Source organism: Misgurnus anguillicaudatus, chromosome 14 (genome assembly GCF_027580225.2).
Source record: "Misgurnus anguillicaudatus chromosome 14, ASM2758022v2, whole genome shotgun sequence".
Lineage (NCBI taxonomy): Eukaryota > Metazoa > Chordata > Actinopteri > Cypriniformes > Cobitidae > Misgurnus > Misgurnus anguillicaudatus.
Window position 1 is genome coordinate 16,547,494 of NC_073350.2, and position 17,372 is coordinate 16,564,865.

At 38.5% G+C, this 17,372-nt stretch overlaps 3 protein-coding genes across 4 annotated transcripts; 2 read left to right on the forward strand and 1 right to left on the reverse strand.

The window, feature by feature from the left end:
* Window positions 1–3,758: 3,758 nt before the first annotated feature.
* Window positions 3,759–7,056, reverse strand: arpc4l (actin related protein 2/3 complex, subunit 4, like). Its single transcript, XM_055185069.2, has 6 exons — window positions 6,995–7,056; window positions 6,020–6,138; window positions 5,835–5,946; window positions 5,651–5,746; window positions 5,205–5,375; window positions 3,759–4,341 (listed from the first exon to the last, which is right to left on the reverse strand). The coding sequence occupies exons 1-6, from the start codon at window positions 6,995–6,997 to the stop codon at window positions 4,336–4,338; spliced, it is 507 nt and encodes a 168-aa protein (XP_055041044.2). The 5' UTR covers window positions 6,998–7,056; the 3' UTR covers window positions 3,759–4,335.
* A 541-nt stretch (window positions 7,057–7,597) lies between these two features.
* tada3l (transcriptional adaptor 3 (NGG1 homolog, yeast)-like) lies at window positions 7,598–13,969 on the forward strand. Of its 2 annotated transcripts, none has more exons than XM_055183218.2 (9): window positions 7,598–7,756; window positions 8,260–8,493; window positions 8,584–8,834; window positions 8,927–9,032; window positions 9,159–9,291; window positions 9,459–9,562; window positions 12,551–12,651; window positions 12,787–12,978; window positions 13,211–13,969. In XM_055183218.2, the coding sequence occupies exons 2-9, from the start codon at window positions 8,284–8,286 to the stop codon at window positions 13,401–13,403; spliced, it is 1,290 nt and encodes a 429-aa protein (XP_055039193.1). In that variant the 5' UTR covers window positions 7,598–7,756; window positions 8,260–8,283; the 3' UTR covers window positions 13,404–13,969. The 2 variants fall into 2 exon arrangements, with proteins under 2 accessions (XP_055039193.1, XP_055039194.1); XM_055183219.2 differs by lacking the exon at window positions 7,598–7,756 and adding an exon at window positions 7,786–7,964.
* A 73-nt stretch (window positions 13,970–14,042) lies between these two features.
* On the forward strand, window positions 14,043–16,767 carry hmces (5-hydroxymethylcytosine binding, ES cell specific). Its single transcript, XM_073875960.1, has 7 exons — window positions 14,043–14,138; window positions 14,584–14,787; window positions 14,868–15,011; window positions 15,257–15,427; window positions 15,518–15,672; window positions 15,756–15,948; window positions 16,531–16,767. Exons 2-7 carry the CDS (start codon window positions 14,599–14,601, stop codon window positions 16,729–16,731), a joined length of 1,053 nt encoding a protein of 350 aa, XP_073732061.1. The 5' UTR covers window positions 14,043–14,138; window positions 14,584–14,598; the 3' UTR covers window positions 16,732–16,767.
* Window positions 16,768–17,372: the final 605 nt, after the last annotated feature.

Below are 17,372 nucleotides of genomic sequence, written 5' to 3' on the forward strand. Positions count from 1 at the left end.
GAAGACTGGAAAAATGTTGCCTGGTCTGATGAGTCTCGATTTCTGTTGAGACATTCAGATGGTAGAGTCAGAATTTGGCATAAACAGAATGAGAACATGGATCCATCATGCCTTGTTACCACTGTGCAGGCTGGTGGTGGTGGTGTAATGGGATGTTTTCTTGACACACTTTAGGCCCCTTAGTGCCAATTGGGCATTGTTTAAATGCCACGGCCTACCTGAGCATTGTGTCTGACCATGTCCATCCCTTTATGACCACCATGTACCCATCCTCTGATGGCTACTTCCAGCTGGATAATGCACCATGTCACAAAGCTTGAATCATTTCAAATTGGTTTCTTGAACATGACAATGAGTTCACTTTACTAAAATGGCCTCCACAGTCACCAGATCTCAACCCAATTGAGCATCTTTGGGATGTGGTGAAACGGGAGCTTCGGGACCTGGATGTGCATCCCACAAATTTCCATAAACTGCAAGATGCTATCCTATCAATATGGGCCAACATTTCTAAAGAATGCTTTCAGCACCTTGTTGAATCAATGCCACGTAGAATTAAGGCAGTTCTGAAGGCGAAAGGGGGTCAAACACAGTATTAGTATGGTGTTCCTAATAATCCTTTAGGTGAGTGTAGATAAAACATCAAAACTATCTTATAGATGTTTCAGGAGTAACAACATAAACAAACGGCTTTTGGTGGAACAAACGTAACTTCTGGTAAACTTCCGCAAAGAATCAATAACATCAGAGTCGTTTTAGAGTAGTTTATTACAAGCAAAATAAACAAGAAGTAGAGTACCTTAGTTCATATACAGTGGGGCCGGTGACTTCTTTTTTCGAGGGCACTCGATGCAAAGTTTGTCACAACATGTATGTAGACCGTCGTGTGTGTGGTTCCTTATTTCAAAATATGTGTTCCGCGCGTCGAGTGATCCTACGTGCATCACGTGTCTTGTCAAAATAAGTGCCTGCTGCAGACGCGTCTAAAGGGTTTATGATAAAAGAGACACTCGCGTTTGCCAGATACTCGCATAATCTCATACGTAATCAAAGTTTATTGTTAAGTGAGTGTCTTGCGTGTATTTTGTAAGCGTCTCTTTTATCATAAACGGTTTTGACGCATGTGCAACAGGCACTACTTTAAATACAACTTTATAACCTCTTTCTAGCATTTATGAATAACATTTAAGATTTTTTTTTTTTTTTTTTTTAAAAAATTTATTAAAGTGTGAACAATTTTTGGGTTGTAGATGTGCTGAACGTGAACACGCACAGATGCTCTGGCAGTAAAGGAAAGTCAAGCTTTACTTAAAGTATAATGATGATGTATATTTAGTTTTTATCTGTGCCAGAGGCAAGACTCATTATTTGGGCATGTGATTTATGTGATGATATAACCATAGTGGCCTGCTGGAAAAAATGCAAACTGTGAAGGTGAAGATGAAAGGATGGTTCATTCAGTATAATGCAAGTGAGGACAGATCTGTTGAGTTAAATGAGTGTTTGAGATTTTGCCATTGCATGAGTGACGTTCAAAGGCCTGACATGACATAGGATGGAGTATTAACTTACAAACACTAAAGCCCTTTTGTCATTAGGAAAAATCACAATGCGCTACATAGCTTGCAAATCAACATGTGTCCCAAGCAATAAAACGGTTTGCTAAATAAATCTTGAATCTAATTTTGTAACTGGATATTAAGGATAAGGAACATTATTAAAAATAGGTTTAATAATCAATATGTCAATCATCTTTTAATTTCAAACAACACAATTCACAACTGGCTGAACAACTTTGTGCACATAATCAGATGGAGGTACTGCAATGCTTTTGGGTTTGTTTTCATGTCCACAGCTCTTCAGCCACAGTGGCTTTAACTCACTCAACAGTACAAAAACATGCCTTCAACCAGCAACACCTGCATAAAAAACATTTCACCAGGCTTAAATTAATCCTCAGTGTGAATAGCTGTGGGGTCAGTTGGAGTCACCTTGGCCTCTTTACAGACCCCCTTAAAACAAAAACATTTATAATTAAATATAAAAAAATTGAAAAATGCAAAATGCATTGTAAACCAACATGAAATTATATTCTGTTTGTATCTTGTGGCATCCTGCTCTGCTGGCTTCAGTCATTGGTCACTGGTGGGCCTGACTAACCCCACAATGGGCTCAAGTCACCCTGGCAACCATTCTGAAAGATTTCATGCGGTTTAAAGTTTTTTTTTAAATGCATTACATTTTTGTTCCTATAGAGAGCAGAGTAACAGCAGACCTTCAGAAGGCGTGACCACACTTTTGGGTATGTGTGCACATAGCTGTGATCACAGCTTGCGGGGTGACCACATATATAGCACTCTATTGCATCCATGATAAAAGCTATGGTACACGTATGGTTCATCTGTTTTACATAATATGAATCTTAAAGGTATTGCGGAGGATTTTCTTTTTCCGGGTGGATCATCAAGACTATTGGTCCTCCTAGTTGTCAATCAAGAGTGTTGCGCAATTGCATTTTTTTATAAAGTGGAGAAGGCGGTTCTTTTCTAAAATTCGAGAAAATCCTCAGCTACACCTTTTATACTTAAAGCAAACTTTGAGAGAATGGATTTACTAAATTATGTTTCATGTGTAAAAAAAAACAGCATTTTTTCACACAATTTACTTATGTTTATACCACTGTTTTCACTGTCCTAAAAGCTAAACAGCAACATTACACACTAACTAAAGTTTGAAAAATGGGATCAGGAAAAACGACTTTTAATTGATCACTCTTTGCAAGAAATGTGATTATCCAATTACAATAGCAGAATTTTTGGATAGATTGAATTATAATTGCTGACTTATACTTTGTTACATTCCAACAGTTGATATTTATGGTTCTTTTTAAAGAACTAAAGCATGGCTGGCTATTCGTCAACTTAGTCCATCATTTCCATACAAAACTAATTAATTTTAAAAGGGTTTTCTTAGGTAACGTATATTTTTTCCAAATTTAAACACTTTACGTAAAGGAATAGTTCACCCAAAAATTAACCCATATTCTACTTAAGCCATATGTGTAGATGACTTTCTTCTTTTAGGGGTGGTTTCCCGGACAGGGATTAGACTAGTCCTGGACTAAAATAAATGTAAGAGCTGTCCAAAGTGAAAACAACTTGAACTGACATATCTTAAAATACATCAGTAGCCTCAAAATGCACACAAGTAATGTTTTTAGTAAGGCATGTTTGTTAAAACTAGTTATTTCTTTGTTCTGATGAACACGAAGGGAGATATTTTGAAAAAATGTTTGTAAGTAAACTGATCATGAGCCCCATTCACTTCCACTTTCCTTTGTGTTCATCAGAAAAAATAAATGTATACAGGTTTTTATCAACTTGAGAGTGAGTAAATAATGACAGAATTTTCATTTTTGGGTGAACTATCCCTTTAAGTTGATTGTATCTGCTAAAAATACAAAATTCACAAGTGCTAAAATAGAAAGTACGTTTGCAGAATGGGAAGTTCATGCAGCACCGCAAAAACCAACAGGCGGATGACATCACAGTACCAAAATCAAACTCCTCCGTATAATTTCTCAAAACTCTCATTTCATTCGCCTGTCAAACAAGCCTAAAAAAATGAACACAAGAGTGTGAACAAGTGCAATCACATGACTAGAAGTTCAATATGAAGAAATAATGTTCAATAGCAAGATTCTGCACCCAAAGATGTTAGGTAGGAATCCCCTACATTTGAAAATAAATTGCAAAAGGTACAGAAAGCTCAATATATTTTTATTGAATTTATTGGCTTTATATTTAATGCAGTTTTTTTATATACTTATCATCTTGGAGAGTCGTTGTGACAAAATATAAACACCAATTCTTCTTTATCCTCATGATATCTATAACATTGAATTTAACTCCTTTTTTGCATTGTAACAAAAATGAAAACAGGCGAGTACACGTATATAAAAGACAACAGAGAAATACTCTACAGTTCATCAACAAGATTCCCGTGCCCATCAATATTAATTACAGGTAATACTTTTAAGGACCTGCCTTGACCTCCTCTACACAAAAGAAAATGAGATTAATAAATTCTTGACTAAATCTACAGTTATCAATATCCATGGGCACGTGGAGCACCTTGAACAGAAGGCAAAGGGGACTGCAGGTGCTGCAGGATTGCTCGGTTGTTCCTGTGGATCTTCTTGCTGATTGGTCGCTAACTAATAAACTGATCCCCCTTTGCTCTGCTGCGATTTAAAAAAAACTTTTGAATGTTTTCGTCCACAAGAACCAAAGCAACACCAATCTCTGATGGTCATTAGGAATGTGACATGGATCCTCAAAACTGAAAATAAATGTAGACACATTAAAAAACATTGCAAATGTGACTGTAATGCTGCATTTACACCAGTCGTGGTAGAGGCGTGAAGCGCGAGTGATTTTAATGTTAAGTCAATGTGAAGACATGTTGACGCGCGTCTGGAGGTCTCGCGGCGCGAATGAGGCGTTTGCTGCGATTCCGCCTTATTCGGCCATCTAGTTTGCGCGAATTGAGCGCCTGGTGCGGTACACGCGAATGGTGCTTTTTGTGCATTTTGCGTTTGACGCGAATTTGCAGCTGACGCCCGAAAAATTTTAACTTTTGCAGAATTTCGCGCCGCATTAACCAACCAGGAGCCTGCTTGCTGCTGTGGTGGCAGTCCCGCCCGGAGTCACTCATTCAACCTGAAGGAACGCTTGATATTGTCGGTGAGCAGTCACCCGGAGCTATACGGCACAAGTTCTTATTTCTATAGAGACAGGAATAAAAATGACCTCGCTTGTAGGAGTGTCAGTGAGGACATTGGGCAACCTGGTAAGTTGTAATACACATTTCACTTTTGAGTCACGTGACGTTTATCGACCCACGCCGTTTATTTTCCCCCTATAGTAAGGTTACCAAATACAAACTGGTAACTTTCTCGATAAATGCACAATCAACATCAGTCAACTTGCAAACAGACAACCGCATATCACTTGCCCCTCCCACAAGAAGCGGATTTTGCCCTGATGCGCGTCAAATGCTTGCTTTTTCTCCACGTCTACTTCACGCGCAAATGCATTCAAACTGTTCAAGTGGCAAACTAGACGTGATTTTGACGCCTCAAACGCGCTGGGTGTGAACGCAGCACAAAAGATCATTATTTAATGGAAAGAGAAAAAACATACATTCTTTAGGAATTCCTCTGCGACTATTCGGGCTCGTGCATTGACCGACAACTTCATCTCGCTGATCTCCTTGTCAATCTCTTCCATGAAATGAATAACAAAGTCCACCAGCTTGTGTTTATACATCTGTTCTGTGTGGAAGTTGGTGATGAGGAAGCTGATGTCATAGCCCTGATAAAACATAAGAGGAAATGAGAAAACATCAAAATAAACACGTCACTACGAAAAGCACAATTGCGCTTCACGCGCATAGCTTTATTTAGTTGTGTATTTCGGCCACCTAAGACTTGTGATGTACCCGATAGTATGCAATTTTAAAAACTATGATAAAATCATTATTTTCTTTCCAAAGAAATATCCACACAAATAAATCCACAACCAAGACATGGACGATTGCTTTGATAAATTGCATACATCTTGTTCTTCACAAAGAGCACTCATCTCACCTCAACAGGCTTTCTCCGCAGAATAAAGAAGTTCTCCGCTCGCATCATCATGAACCTCATAAATTTATGGCACAGGATCTTCTCAATCTCATCAGCCTTCGAAAAAAACATTAAAAGATTAAAACAACCACTTAGATATCAAACAGTAGCCTTGAGCTGTAGGAGTGCATCGTTCATTTCTTACCTGTTTGACAGCAATGCTGACTCTTACAGAGTTTATGGAGCCCTCGACAAGAACTTTCTCCTTTTCATTGCGACTGATGACCACCGGCTGCAACAGAAGCTCTTTGCTGCTCCTGTATTAAAACATATATTAGATATATATCTAAAACAATCATAGATAGGAGGAGGACATGGTGATTTTCTTACCTAACCTCTACTTCGGGCTTATTGTGTCGCTCCACCACCTGAGAGGAGAAGTTCTCCAAACACAGGGCTGCTTGAAGAGTGGCACGCACCGCGTTCAGGTAGGGTCGCAATGTCGCTGTCTAAACATATTGCATGCCATATAGTCACTTTCACAAACAAACATGATAAATGGGATAGTAGATTTGCATTTGGTCATTGCAAATATTGTGAAAATATTTATGTGCATATTAATCCGTTAGGTGCTACACTGTAAACATTTGCACTTCAAGTGTCAATCATGACAGGACTGTAATATGTTAGTTAACAAGTCTCTCTTAAAATTAGCTACTGAGCTGACTATAAAGTGTTTGTATGATTTTTGAAAACAAAACAAAAAATACAATCTGACAACTTTCTGTCTTTTGAAGGGCTATATTAATTCAACATTGTTAATTTTTTTTAAAACACTATAAAGCATAATTTCCTATTTGAGAACTTAGCAATTAAAATAAAAATTGTAATAATAAAATAAAATAATAAAGACTTTCTGACTTGCATATAAACCCAACCATTTTCATTCTAAAATAAAATATTTCATCAATATTTCTTGTAATAAAGTCAATGACATTTTGCCAAAAACGCTACCACTACCAAAACAAATGAATAACTGTCTTGTGACACAACTTGCAAGAGCTACAATTTACATATAACGTTACAGGCTTTATATGTTTAACAGAATAGTGTTTACCAGGGTGTAATAAATCACAAAGTTACGTGCATTAATTCTTTATAATCGTTGTGTCTCAACCAGTGACATTAGCCAGCTAGCACAAATCAAGACAGAGTCACATCACTCGATCAAACAAGCAAAAATCGCTACTGTGATGTCATGCAGATGGGTTACGGAAAAATTATTCCTCGGGTGATTTGGTTGTATAAGCTAAAACCAACATAATATATTAGTAAATTCACTTTGGAGAAACATAAATCTCTTACCATTTTATATGAGGTCTGTGGAGGAAGACGGAAGTCCGCACGCCACGCCTGTAGAGATGAAGAACACGCCTTCACTGCGCGCTCACGCTGCCGTAATATAACGATCAGCAGCGCAAAACCTTTTAATTACCATGTGTTTCTTGACAAGTTAAATGGTAAAAATATTATATAACAATGTACAAATCACAATAAGATACATAATTGCATTTTATGTTGAAAATAAATGAAAAATAATGAAAACTGATGATACCACACAGATCTCATCATATCTATTCTGATCTTTACGGTCTAGCTCAGTAGCAAACTTACCTTGATTCGCTTTTTCTTCCTTATATGGCAAATAGCACAGCAGGTCCAGTCTGTTTCCGCTAAAACGTGCAGATCTAAAATTTAACTGCCCTGAAATAAACATTTTGCTCACTTGTACTATTAAAAGGGAGAATGGATGTATAAAAGAGATAATATTTAATTATCTTTTTCAATAAATCATGGACGCGCTTTAGTCTGGAATATACCACTACATCAGCAACTACGCTATTTTGTGGGGAATAAATTTATATATAGAATATTTATTTAAAACGTAATATTTGATAACTAAAAACGATATTAGTATTTGTAATAAAATGCTGTATTGATACATATTTTAATAACCTATAAACCCCCTAAAATGTACGTTATTGTAAATGAAGCATATTCGGTGGGAGCTATTCCCCCGCATAGCCATAATGGTTTAGTCAGTAATGGATGCCTTTTTCAACGGAGGTAAATAATGATATTTTTAAACGAATATCTTATATGAATTAAGTATTTTCTTCTTTTCACAAAACATACAGTTTAGGTGTCGAAACTGTTTTATTTGTCAAATACCGAACAATTTGTATTAATACATGTTGTAGCCGTTGGAATCGCATGCAGCATTACTAGCATGTAGCCGCTAGCTTAATACGTCACTGTAGTGTTTTATATGGAGGTTTGTATTACACATTGTTTAGATTTAGAGATAAAGCAGTAATGTAACGTCTATGCTTTGAGATTTCAGCGGAAAACTCTATTAATAATACATACCGCAATCTTATTTGCTTTCTGCACTCTTAGTGTAAAATGCCGAGAACAAGATCATTCATATACTAGCTTTCATCTCAAACAATCAATTTTACATTAAATAATGTATTGCTAAAACTTTAATAAAATCCTTATTATTACTAATAAAGGATTTTTGAGAGGCATTTATCAGATCATGCTTGTTTATTCTCACTTCCTTTCAGATATAGGTATCTGTTAATAAGAAGATGAGTGAACTGAAGGACTGCCCACCTCTGAAGTACTATGACTTTAAACCTGTAGACCACTTGAAAGTGTGTCCACGCTATACCGCAGTGCTCAGCCGCTCTGAAGATGATGGCATTGGCATTGAAGAGCTGGACACACTTCAGCTTGAGCTGGAAACGCTCCTTTCCTCTGCCAGCCGGCGCCTCAGAGCACTAGAAGAACAGAGACAGGTGAAAAGCCTTATTTTTCGTTTTTGAAACCCTTTGTTCCTCCAACTCGATTATATTACTTAAGTTTTGTATTTTTGCTTTCTAAAACAGATCCTTACAGACTGGCAGGACAAAAAAGGTGACAAGAGGTTCCTGAAATTAGGGAAAGATGCAGATCTTTCAGCCTCTTCCCGCCATTCCAAGCCTAAGAAACAGAAACTTGATGGAAAAGGTAGTCATTGTCCTAGGACAGGTCCAGGGAGACCAAAATCGAATACCATACAGACCAAAGTCCAAGACTTTGAATTTGAAGTGGACACACAAGATATACCCCGCAATCCTAAAAATGATGCTCCCAACAGGTGTGATTAAATTACAGATTACATTGCAGTTTAGTTGTGCTCAATCCAATATATTCTTTCAAATGCAATTTTTCTTAAAAAACCATAAACAGATTCTGGGCCTCAGTGGAGCCCTACTGTGCAGACATTACAAATGAAGAGATCCGAGTTCTTGAAGAATTGCTTAAACCACCCGATGATGATGCTGAGTACTATAAGGTAAAAATCTTAACTATGCTTTTGTCCACTGTTTCTATCTTTTTCTTCATAGGAATGCATGCTAAATTGCTATTGTGTCGGTCATTTATTTGTGACTTTGGGTTTGTTTTGTATGCTATTTCGCAGATCCCAGCTTTGGGGAAGCACTATTCCCAGCGCTGGGCTCAAGAAGACCTGTTAGAGGAGCAAAGAGAGGGGGCAAGAGCTAATGACAAGAAGAAAAGCATGATGGGTCCTCTTTCTGAATTGGATGCTAAAGGTAATGCAAATGAAAGACACAAGACATATGTTGATTCTTGATGTACTACTGTAATAGTAAAGGACGGTCTTACCTTCTTTATGTTGTGTTTAACCTCAAATATGTTTGGTTTACATGCTGTATATGACATAACATGATTAATACGTTTTTTTTGTTTGTACATGTAGATGTAGACGCCCTACTGAAAAAGTCAGAGTCACAGCACGAGCTACCAGAAGATGGCTGTCCCTTCGGCCCTCTTACTCAGCGGCTTTTACAAGCACTGGTTGAGGTCAGTAAATTATCTTAATATGATTAAAATAGGAATTCATTTGTGCAACACATATGGCACTTTTCCATTGCATAGCACCCCACGGCCTAGTCCAGCCTGGGTCGGGTCAGCTCACCTCACTTTGGCGTGGTTAGCTTTTCCATTAAGTTTGGTATCACTTCGCAGTGGGAGGGATTATAGGCGTGTCGTTATATTTGCGCTGCATAAGGCTGTGACATCACACAAGTGAGAGCGTCCTTGTACATTCCCATACATTTATTTATTTCTCAGTCCGCCACAATATTAAAATTGGCCACCACAAATAGATGTTTGCACATCGCGTTTATCACTAACGTTACCTCTGTCTCACATGACAGTTTCAGTTCAAACACCCGTGGCGTCAGTCGACGGCGCTCCGCTGAGCCTCAATGAAGTTGCATTAAAGCATAAATAATACTGACGTGCACGTCGCGAATGTGCCGCCACAAACTGCAAGTCTGGAAAAAACTTTTATGTGTTCCTGATTCACAACCTGTGGATGTTTTTCATCGCTAAAAGGGTGTTTGGAAACTTATAGCAGAGCACAGATGACAACATGTTTGCCCGAGACAGCGCAAGCTAGCAGTAAGCTAAAGCTAATATTTTACATAATAGGATGACGCCGATGACGACCAATCAGTGATCTACAGTGTTTACGCGTCACATTTGGTATCAGCTCGGGTCGCTTGGAACCCCAACCGAGGTGGTACGAAAAAAAGTATCGGGTACTACGAAGTGATCCCAATGGAAAAGCTCCCAAAAGTAAGCTGACCCGACCCAAACTAAACCAAACCGTGGGGTACTATGCAATGGAAAAGCGCCAATAGTTACTTTTTGTAACAGGAAATTATCGTAACAGGCAACAGGCAAAAAAAATCTTTTTAAAGGTTTTACCAGGGCAGCATTTTGAAATCTTTATTCATTTCCAAGTTTAGTATTAAAGAGCACCAATGGTCTGATTTACAATTTTCCATTTCCTTTTGTGTGTAGGTGTGTATTAGTACATGCTAATGATATGCAAAAGGTACATACCCCAAAATAAACAAAGACGCGAGTTATCATCTCCAACGTAAATCTCTTTTCTTGGACTACAACAAACACACAGATTGTAGGCAACAGTTTACTTCCTGGGATTGGTGATGTAGAGAAGACCGACATTATCATAATTCCTCTCGCTTTGACACACAGCCTGTAAGTTAACTCCTGTTAGCAACTGAATCTTTCAAACATGGTAAGGAGCGTCACATTTCCGGCTGACGTCAGAGGTATTCAGACCAATCACAACGTACAGATTAGCTGGTTAATCAGAGACACGGAGCTTTTCAAATCCATGCGTTTTAGGAAGAGAGTAAATCTGGAGCTACAAAAATGTACGGTATTTGGAAAATAATGTGTTTTGTTAACCATAAACCACGCGAACACATTGTATTATACCAAATACATAAAATTATTATTTTTTAAGCAATGAAATAGGTGCTCTTTAAAGGTTTTGTATAACCTTTATTGTAATGATTGACCAGCTTGTTTGCCTACAGTTTACCAGTTAAATTTCTAACAAATTCCTAACTAGACGTGATGATTCCAGCGATACGCAATGTGTCTGTCCATACTGAATGCAAAGAAAAGGACGTAGCACAACGCAATCAATCACAAAACACAGCAAATCAGAACAGTTTTCTCTGTTTGTGTGCCCTCTTGCACTGCAGCTGAGGATCACATACAGAGACGCACGCATCCCTCTGCTTGTTATGGCTTTCCTTGTGCAACTTGAGGGATTTATTATATATTTCTACTTTTAAACGTCTAATCAGTCTTTCATTGTCCATGCTTGATGATTAATATTCATGCGCAGAACTTTCATTGAATGTATGTGTGGCTGGAGTTATCGGCCACGACATCACAGAAATAGAATTAACTGTTGCTCATTGCAGCATCACATCATGGCTGGTTAGTACAAAAACTTTGAATAACATGGAAAAGATAACTTTTATGGCGTGTCGTGACATAAGGCGTGTGGTTAGGACACGGCTTGATTTACATTTAGTCATTTAGCAGACGCTTTTGTCCAAAGCGACTTACAAATGAGGTAAACAATAGAAGCAATTAAAGCAACACAAGAACACCAATACATAAGTGCACTAGAACTAGTCTCATCAAGTCAAACACAGTATACATAGCCATAGGTTAGTTTTTTTATCTTGCCATTGCCATTGAAAGTGCATTTGGTGCCGATATGCATAAAAATAAATATCAGGGTTCCCACGGGTCCTTTAAATCCTTGAAAGTTTATGAATCTGGGGGAAATAATTCAAGGAAAGTTTTTGAAAATATACATACATAGATAGAGGTCATTGAAAGTGCTTCAATCTATTTTAATGCAAGAAGTTTTCTGGAAAAAAATCCATATTATTCCCTGTGTAGTGTAGGATGATATAATAAAATTTCTAGCCTTTTAAGCACACATGCTAACTGTTCGCTTTAAATGCTTATATCTTCTTTATGCGAATGTTGATTCATACCAAAATGCTTTTTTGCATAATTGTGTTTGACACATGAAAATGTTTTTGGTTACGTATGTAACTGTTGTACCCTAAGAAGGGAACAAGACACTGCGTCTCCCTTGCCATATTTCCTGCGTCTCTGTAACGCCCCCCATGTCTTTGTCGTTAAGCCTTTACCATTGGTTGAATTTGATATACACATTCAGACGCACTTACCCCTGGAAGCATCCCCAAAGTGTCACCGCAGTGACGCAGCGCGAGTTCCCTTGAAATGGAACTGTAACAATGTATCTTTAGAGGTAACACGATGTAACCTTGCTCTCACTTGAAATGTCCTTAAATTTGAAGGTATTGAACCTGGAAAGTCCTTGAAAGGTCCTTGAATTTGAAGTTAACTAAGGTGTGGGAACTCTGAAATATAACGCATCACCATAATGAAGGTTTTGTCACATATTTGATCACTTTGTAGGAAAATATTATATCCCCTATGGAGGATTCCCCCATTCCTGACATACCAGGAAAGGATGATGGAGCTGGAACATCACCTCGTAGCCAAGGAAAAGCCTTTAGGTACAAACGCATGTTCTCTGTGGAGTAATGCAACAAAATTGGAACATAAAGGAAAAAAATTATGCAGTTACTGTACTTTAGAAATGTTTTGATTTCCTCATGAATTTTCTCATGTTTTGTTGCCCTCTTTCATAGTGTGCCTCACACTCGCTCTCTGGAGGCTCGTATAAGAGAAGAGCTAGTGGCTCAGGGCTTACTGGACTCTGATGAGAGGCAGGGTGGGGGCGGTGAGTCTGAAGACGAGGTACTGGCTGAACTTCAGAAAAGACAGGCTGAACTCAAAGCGCTGACCGCTCACAACCGTGCACGCAAGCAGGAGCTGCTCAAGTTAGTCTCGTGCAAAAATCTAGATCAAAACATACGATGAAATCTAGCGCTTGAAAAGAAGCCACTTTCAAGCTTTAGAGGGAGTACTTTGACACATGATTTCTTTTTCATAGTTGTAATCAGATTATATCTTTTAGAACTTTGTTGAATATATATTTTTTGATGTACCTGTGTCATACCATATGTCAGGATTAACGCTTGATATTGACCCTTCACTTTGCTGTTCATGTAGGTTAGCGCGGGATGAGATGAGAAAACAAGAGCTTCGTCAGCGGGTTCGAGTGGCCGATAATGAAGTTATGGAGGCTTTCCGTCGCATCATGGCAGCCAGGCAAAAGAAACGCACACCGACAAAAAAAGAAAAAGATCAGGCCTGGAAAGCTTTGAAAGAGAGAGAAAGTATTCTCAAACTCTTAGATGGATGAATATGACGGGCAGCTATTCTGTGATGTGTTTTATATGAATGATTGTTTGCTATGGACAGGTTATACTGACAACTTAAAACAGTTTTGAATCCAGGCTTAACTGAGAGATGGTTAAAGAATTCAACATATTTTGATGAAATATTCATATATTTTGAATGCCCTCAATTTAAAATAAGATCTAACCATGACAATGTCCTGTAAATAAAGATATTTGACACTAAAGGTTGAAAGTGCCACTGATGATCAATAATGCCAGAACTATAGGACCTTTGACTGATTTCTGTACAGTTTCAAAAGCTATTACCATAAAAGACATTCAAGCTATTATCTTTTTTTTTACATTATTTAGTTCAATAAATCAGTGACATTGTCTTGGGGTTTTATATGGTTGAAGACACAAGCGTAGTAGTGTGCATGGAAAGTCAAAGTTTGTAAATGAAAACTACGCATATTTTGTTATTGTGATTCTACAGTGAGTACAGTTGTTTGTATCTTAAATTTTGTAAACCTCTAAACCTTGACATTGCTGTTGCATGCATATGTGAAAATAAAAGCATCTGATTGCATTATAATCTCTATATTCGTATTCATTATCAGTTTAAAATCAGATTGATTTAACTTGTTGTGAAAGGCTGCAGCGGTAGAGGGCGCTGTTATATGTTTACACGTGACGCTAGTTTATCAATGGTGAACCTCAGCGTTGTTTCTCTGCTCTGTTCATCATAACAACAAAAGGTCAGTAGGTAAAATGACTTTTAACTTTAGGTTTATGTTTGCATTATATATTTCTCATCATCTATTTTTATTTTCTATTTATCTTTGTAACTTGTTGACTGTGAGGAGAAACCGTTGTGATCAAATAGCAGTGTAACGTTAACTGTTAGCTGCACATTTGAAATAACGTTAAAGTTAGCGGTATATTTTGAAGTAAAAGTATGAGTGGTTAAGTTTATAATGTAAGTTTACTGCACATCTGAGGTAAAACTAGTCAGCGTTCAGTTGTTATTGCAGTGAAAGACCCTAAAGAAACACAAACAGGAAGACAGTCAATTCAAACGCCTGTTAAAATTGTTAGACATGTACTGCTTATTTTTAACGCTTTTCTGTACTCATAAATTTAACGTAAAGTTATAAGTTGATTTTGACGGAACGATTAATGAATCATCTCGACGTCACGCAGTTTTAGAGCGCGGGAATGTGTGGTAGAACGGCGTGCACGCTCGCGCCGGAAGAGGTAAGTCGCGCGTCTCGGTATCGGGACCGGGGAGGACAGCCACACCGACCCCGGTGGAAGGATGGAGACTGTGACAAATACAGACCGTCGTACAACAAGAGTCCTCAGTCCTTTAGTCCTGTCCTGCTGTCCAACAAACACTTCAACAAGGCACGAGATTTTTTCTTCTCATAACATTTGCACAGCATACGTCAGCTTGAACAGGCATTTAATGAATTAATTTTCCACAGGACGCTCCTGTAGATGAATGTGTGCTGGCAGCTATGCGTTGGGGTCTCGTCCCTGCTTGGTTTAGGGAAAATGACCCTAGTAAAATGCAGTACAGCACCTCTAACTGCCGCAGTGAGAGTCTTCTGGAAAAGAAGTCTTATAAGGTACCTAACATGATCTATTTTAATGACAAAAGCAAGCAAGTGACAAATAGTGGAATCAACCAATCTCTTTCTCAATGTCTACAGTTGGTATGGGGCCAAAAGATTGGTGTGCATCCCCATTTGTGAGTCCTGTTGGCTGTGCACGACAGCTTGCCTCTTCTTCAGTATTTGAGAGTCGCACCTTTTTGTATATGTCGTTGTCCTGAATGTGTCCATACTGCTCAAAGGCATCTGTTCACACACAGGATCCTTTTCTGAAAGGCCAGCGCTGTGTCATTCTAGCTGATGGCTTCTACGAATGGCGGCGACAGGAAAAAGAGAAACAGCCTTTTTTTATTTATTTCCCACAAAGCCAAGGAGGACAGGTGCCCATTCAACAAAGCATAAAGGAGGAGAAAAGTTCTGAAAGTCTAGAGGTTTACACACATTTTACACTTAGTTTTACCTAAGAAGACCATTTGTTCATTCATCCGTCTTGCTTATTTTTCCCTCCATTTATTGCACAGAGTGATGAAGAAGGTAACGATTGGACAGGGTGGCGTCTACTGACGATGGCCGGACTCTTTGACTGTTGGACTCCTCCTGGTGGTGGGGAGGCTCTTTACACATATACGGTTATTACTGTCGATGCCTCACCAGATATTCAAAGCATCCACGACAGGTTAAGTACACAAATATGATGAATAATCAAGTTCTCGTAGTGAGTCAAAGTCTACTGTGAGTCACTCGGGTGTTATGTCACAGGATGCCTGCTGTCCTGGATGGAGACGATGAAGTAAGACGGTGGTTGGACTTTGGAGAAGTAAAGTCTCTGGAAGCCATGAAATTACTTCAGCCAAAGTCCTGCCTGACCTTTCACCCAGTCTCGCCATTGGTCAACAATTCTCGCAACAACTCACCAGAGTGTCTTCAGCCTGTAGATCCAACGGTTAAGAAGGTAAGGAAAGACAGGGTTGAATTAATAGGGGTTGTACAAGCACCATAGATATATACACTAGATGTCTCCTTGGGGTTCTTCTAAGCATGCGTCAAAACCGCCCGCCATCTTAAAACAGGGGTCTTGTCATAGGAAGTATCTAGGTAATGCTTCTATCTCCACCTGTACTTCGAATTCATGGACGACGCCAGACTTTTGTGCTGCGTACTGATTTTCATAATATCAAAACTTCAATTTTTTTCTGGACTCAGTGGTGGACATGGCTGACTGTTGGAACGAACCAAAAGAAAACCAAGAAAATCGCATTTATGACGATTTATGGTGATTTTATTTCGGTTACACCATTGCCTACAATGACACTAATGCGGGGTTCCCGTTTCAAGATGGCGGCTCTATTTGACGCATTCGGTCCGGTACTGCCGTAGCCAAGGCAACATCTAGTGTACATATCTATGTACAAGCACCATGGGTACTGGGGCTAAAAGATTATACTTTTTTTTTTTTGCTGTAACAAAGACATAAAGGTGCATGTATCTTAATGAAAGTTTTGCAAATACTTACTAATACCTTCTACCTTGTCAGACCCCTCAGCCATCAGCCAGTAGTAAAATGATGATGAGCTGGCTTAAGACTGCATCACCCACCAAAAGAAAAAATCCTGATGAAGATTCTGTAGCTAAAGGACCTGAAGGAAAGCTTGAATTAGAGGCGAAAAAGCGGTCTGGGCCTCTCCAGCAATGGCTGCTTGGAACAGGTTCCAGTAAGAAACCAAGGACATTGTAATAAAACAGAAGTATTATTAAAGTGTCCTTTCTAATGTTTTGTTGGTACGTTTTCTTCTACCAATCCAAGAGATGTTGAATGGCCAAAGCGAGTTACCAATGGCTAGTTTAAAGTGATGTATTCTAAAGATATCCATCCGGTGGCTCTTTAAGACTGGGCAGAAGAATTAAACGGATAGTTTGCCCAAAAATTAAAATTCGGTCATCATTTTCTCATCTTCATGTTGTTCTGGACCTGTGTGAATTTCTTTTTTCTGATGAACACAAAAGAAGATATTTTGATGGATTGTGGTGAGCACGCGGCTGGGTGTGGCCATTGACTTCCATAGTAGGAAAACAAATACGATGGAATTCAATGTGTACCGTCAACTGTGCGCTTACTATCATTTATTAAAATGTCTTCATTTATCACAATACTTCCATAATATTTGTTTTCCTGCTGTGGAAGTCGATGGTTGCAGTCAGCTGTGTGCTTGCCATAATTTGTCAAAGTATCTTCTTTTGTGTTCATCAGAAAAAAGAAATTCATACAGATTTAGAACAACATGAGGATGAGAACTTTTGGGTGAACTATCCTTTTAAGGCCAGAATCTGCACTTTGATATGCTTTAAACACATTTGATAAAACAAGTATTCAGTGTG